The sequence below is a fragment of the Eurypyga helias genome, unplaced genomic scaffold (assembly GCF_000690775.1).
Source record: "Eurypyga helias isolate BGI_N326 unplaced genomic scaffold, ASM69077v1 scaffold717, whole genome shotgun sequence".
NCBI classification, from domain to species: domain Eukaryota; kingdom Metazoa; phylum Chordata; class Aves; order Eurypygiformes; family Eurypygidae; genus Eurypyga; species Eurypyga helias.
In genome coordinates, this window is record NW_010259554.1 from 1,222 (window position 1) to 5,797 (window position 4,576).

Sequence of the window (4,576 nt, forward strand, 5' to 3'; positions counted from 1 at the left end):
GCGGCGACTGTTCAGCCTGCAGAAGAGAAGGTTCAGGGAGGAATCTTACTAAAATATACAAAGACCTCTATAAGGAGGGTGGTAAGGGCTGTGGAGCCAGGCTCTTTCCAGTGGTGCCCAGTGACAGAACCAGAGGCAACGGGCACAGACTGAAATGAAAGAGTCTCTGTCTGAACATCAGGAAACACTTTTTGTTGCGAGGGTTGACTGAGCACTGGTGCAGGTTGCCCAGGGAGGTTGTGGAATCTCCATCCATGGAGAATACCCAAAAGCAATCTGGACATGGTTCTGGACAACTTGTTGCAGGTAGTCCTGCTTCAGCAGAGGGGTTGGACCAGATGACCTCCAGAGGTGCCTTCCAACCTCAACCAGCCTGTGATACGGTATCTATTATATGTAATATATTACCAAAATGATGTGACTTCAGTTTTTTCAATTAGAGTATTTTTTCTTTATAAACCTTTTGCACACCACCAGGGAACACCTGGCAATTGTGGGAGAGGGGAATAATATCCATTCCTACTGCACTCAGTTGCAAACACCAAGACATGTTAAGTTCAGAGCGGGCCAGTCCACATTTAGCTTTCTATTGCCTCTGGTGCTTCAGAATACAGCTGACGGTAAAGTCAGTACACAGGGATACATCTATGCAGTAGCTCACTGCCAGTGCTACTACTTCCCAGTGATGACATTTTTTAGCAGGAAGCATTTACTTAGAGTGTAACCCACAGGCAGAACCAATGCAACTGAACTCAGTGCTGAAGAAGAAACAACAAAACTCTGCCTCCCCTTCTTGTGTATGTTTTCAAAGCTCCTACACATACAGACATACATAGGTTTTACCTTGCTGATGTGCTCTGGTGCTTGATCTGGCTGATGGCTGAACTCACCACCTATCTGGAGGTCACTGACGCAGGAAATAGAGTCTCTCAGCTCAGTGAGCTTCTGGCTGCCCAGGACCAGGACTGTCTGATAGGGTTTGTGATCTTTATGCTACAAAGAAAATAGCACACAAGCTTCAAAAAATCACTTGTCAGCACCAGTACTGCTCTTCAGCTGACAGCTTGCGGTCTTCAATGGCAGCATACGGCACATCACCTCTCTGCGCAAGACTCCAAACGTGATCTTGCTTCAGCCTCTCCTAAGGCTGCCATTTATTAGTTTTACTCAGAAACTCAAACGTCACAATCTCCACCGGAAAGCACAAGAAAGACAGAAAGTCTTAGCACACCTACCCCAATTCCAGAAAGAGTACTTCAGTTTTCATGTACACAGTTTCAGATTTTGAGCTTCCTGTGAAATCAGTTATTTGCTGAGTAATTATTGTAAAAATTTCCTTCTGTAAACCACTAACAGAATGAAAGCCAGATCCTGAAAAATTCTTAAGAAGTTACCACAGTTCAAGGGTTTACCACACCCCCTCAGTGGACTCACTGATTTTAACTGCTTGGGAAAGTAAGGTATTCCTGCAGTAGGAAAGAGACATCAAAATGCCACCTGGAGAATTTAGTACCAACCTTCTGAAATATGGCAGGATAGAAGATATTCACAGTTAAAAGTAGTTCTCCCTCTTCAACTAGATCTGTTGGATTGTCTGGCCTCTTTCCACTTGCATGTGACTCCTGGAAAAATAAAGGTAAATATATATTGTACTGGTAATCACTTATGTATCACAGCCCCTGGATGAGAGTCTGAGAAACTCTGTTCTCACTGTAACAGTTTTGACTGTGTACCCTTCTGAATTGCTAACAGCCTACCTTCTCCAAGACGGAAAGGTGAGAAACTGCTGTAATTACTGATTTCAAACATCTTCTTTCAGTCCTGAGGCTCTGGAGAAGCTGAGGTGCTTTCAGCTACAATGAGATAGCTGTCTGTGCATTGGCTACTGAGAAGCCTTGCATAAAAGAATTAAAGCCTGCTGCCACTCTGCCCTGACGGAACCCAGCTGCTACCAACTTCCATCACTTCATGTTCTGAAATGCTCTTTGAACACTTTCATAAGTAAAGGGAGACTGCAACCCTCAAACTTGAGAAAGGCTGGCCCAGAAACCAGCCATAGGACAAAGTGTATGAAAATAAGAATTAGTGCAATGCTTCCTCTTATTAGGGAGCTTGACGTAGCTGCAGGTCTCAATTTCTCCAAAATCCAGACACAAAGTCCAGCATTGCCCTTGCCATACTACTTTTCCTTAGAAGAGCGACAGCATTCCCACATTTCCATCCTACTTAGGCTGCAAGCTGAACGCAGCTGTTGCATCTCAGCTGCTGCATGGTGCTTACATAATGTCCCTGGGCCTCTGGGCAGTTGAAACAAGATCACTCTTGACAGGCCAGGAAACCTCAAGGGGAAAAGATGCTTAATAGTCACAAGTGAAGCTCCTTCCTCACTGCCCCTCCATCCCTGATTTTTAAAGTAGTTCTCAGCTTGCTTGTCCAAGCCACAGACCACAGCACTGTGAAATGTAAGAGCTTTATGTTTAGAACTTTAATGGTTGTGAAAAAACCTTTAATTAAAAAAAAAGGTACTAAGCATGCTTAAAGGAATTCCAAGATGGCTTTTGAGGGGCTGATACTACACTCCTGGTTCCTGACAGCTCAGAATGGCTGAGAAACTTGGGTTACAAAGCTCAGAATCAGGAACTTCCTACCACCATGCTCCTACTGTCTTCCCCTTTCAGCCCTACAGGAACTGGTTCACAATCATTTACGCATGAAAAGCTTAGATCCCAACACAGGCAAAAACATGATGCATTTTGTCTAGCTCTACAGTAAGTTCACATGATTTTTAGTATACTTGATCCCCTGCACAATGCTTTAGTAGCAACCAAATGAAAGCAGTTATAGTGCGATGGTGAGCTGGAGTTCCTCTTTCTACCTTCAGTATGAAGAGACTAAGAGCAGAGTTCCTGTCCTGTCTTTCAATAAAATGTCCTTAATCTTAACCATTACCTGCAAACATTTACAGCGTACAGGGATTCACAGCGATGGGGAAAAAAACAAAGCGCCAAAGTTGGACTTTGGCTGTGCTGAACTGTCTTGAGATCCTACGAAATGTCAGGGCACTTACCATCTCATAAGCAAGAGTTTCTTGTCTGCAAGACCGATCCACAATAATTGTTTCTTTTCTCCGCTCTAATACCTTCTTTCTGATTCTGAGGGGCAGAAACACAGGACAAGATTTTATTCAAAAACTTCCATCAGAATCTCCAGGCATATTTTTAAACAACACAAGCTACTACAGAGCAGCTCTCAAAGAGCAGATTCCTGGCTGTCTTAGTACTACACCCTAACTTACAATCCTCTTGTCCCCTGGCTCCCACCATCTGGTAGCACACAGGCCAGCTTGTCAATTTCAGCTTCTGTTTTTCCTTCCCCTTATGCACAAATTAGAGGTTGGTTGTGGGCAGTTTTACACTTAGGAGAAAAAAAACAACCATCCCTCCCACTTCAGACAAATTATAAAAAAAAAAAAACCCACAATCATTCTCGACACCAGGACAAACACTTCTTTAGAAAACTTCAGTATCATTTGTAGAAGAGAGAATCATACATAGAACATCTACTAAAATACATGTATTTAACACCTGCATGAACACTAAATCGTTTTTAACTTCCAGAACAAGACTGTTTACCCTCCAGACCTTCCTGAAGGTTTTCAGTAACAATCAGACTTGACACTGATCACATTCCCTTACATTAGTACCATGCAAACTGAAATTCAAACACAGTAAAGGCCTGAACTGGCCAAGAATGAGTACAAAGTTCACTAACTGATAGAAACTTCACACAGGTTGCTCAGCCTCTGAAATGCACCAGTAGTATCAATGAATTCTGTAAGGAGTGGGCTCAGATAAAGAGGTATCTGGCTACAACTTCAGTACTTACACTTTGGCAGTTCCAATGTGACTGTGGGTGACCAGAGGTAAAGAGCTACAGATCTGTATTTCACAAGGCTTTGGAGAAACCTCCACCACGATTATGAGAAGTCCCCTGCACACTCCCATTTTAGATGCCAGTTCAGAAGTACCCAAGTTCAGAAATCCCAAGTTCTTCCACTAAGAAAAATGACATATCCTGTATATCTAATAAAAAATTCCCAAGTAACATTCAAGCAAAAGACTCATACCAATCCTCCTATTATAAGCTGGTGTTTCTGCCCTTAAGAGTATTTCCAGACACTGTTTCAGAAAGTACACCACTGCCTTGGAAAGGAACAAGCAGCCAGAATTGGTTTTGTGCTTGTTTTCCACCCAACCCTGTACCAGGGTACTGACCACCACATACCGTAGGGTTAGCAGACTGCTATCTTCAGGAATAGCATCTGGGTCCTCTTCTTTATCGGAAGACATTAACATATCAATGCTAGGACAATAAAGAAAATAACTATTACACATTTTTTTCATACTTTTTTCCATACTTTTCATTTTCAGAATGAAAATCAGTTAAGCTATTCTTAAAAGGAACAAAGGCAGCAAAATGTGAATAAACAAGATAGAGCCTGTATAGCCTAAATCAGGGTAAAAGGGCAGTATGGTTGTTAAGATAAAAAAACAGGAGACAAAGAGTCCTGGAGTTT

General features: G+C 42.5%; 1 protein-coding gene across 1 annotated transcript; it reads right to left on the bottom strand.

Moving 5' to 3' along the window:
* Window positions 1–843: 843 nt before the first annotated feature.
* On the bottom strand, window positions 844–4,358 carry LOC104511882 (snRNA-activating protein complex subunit 3-like; the record flags this gene model as incomplete). The annotated part of the gene is made up of 4 exons (XM_010154669.1): window positions 4,285–4,358; window positions 3,068–3,152; window positions 1,518–1,622; window positions 844–993 (listed from the first exon to the last, which is right to left on the bottom strand). Coding segments are annotated over exons 1-4 (411 nt in total), but the record flags the coding sequence as incomplete, so codon positions are not given.
* Window positions 4,359–4,576: the final 218 nt, after the last annotated feature.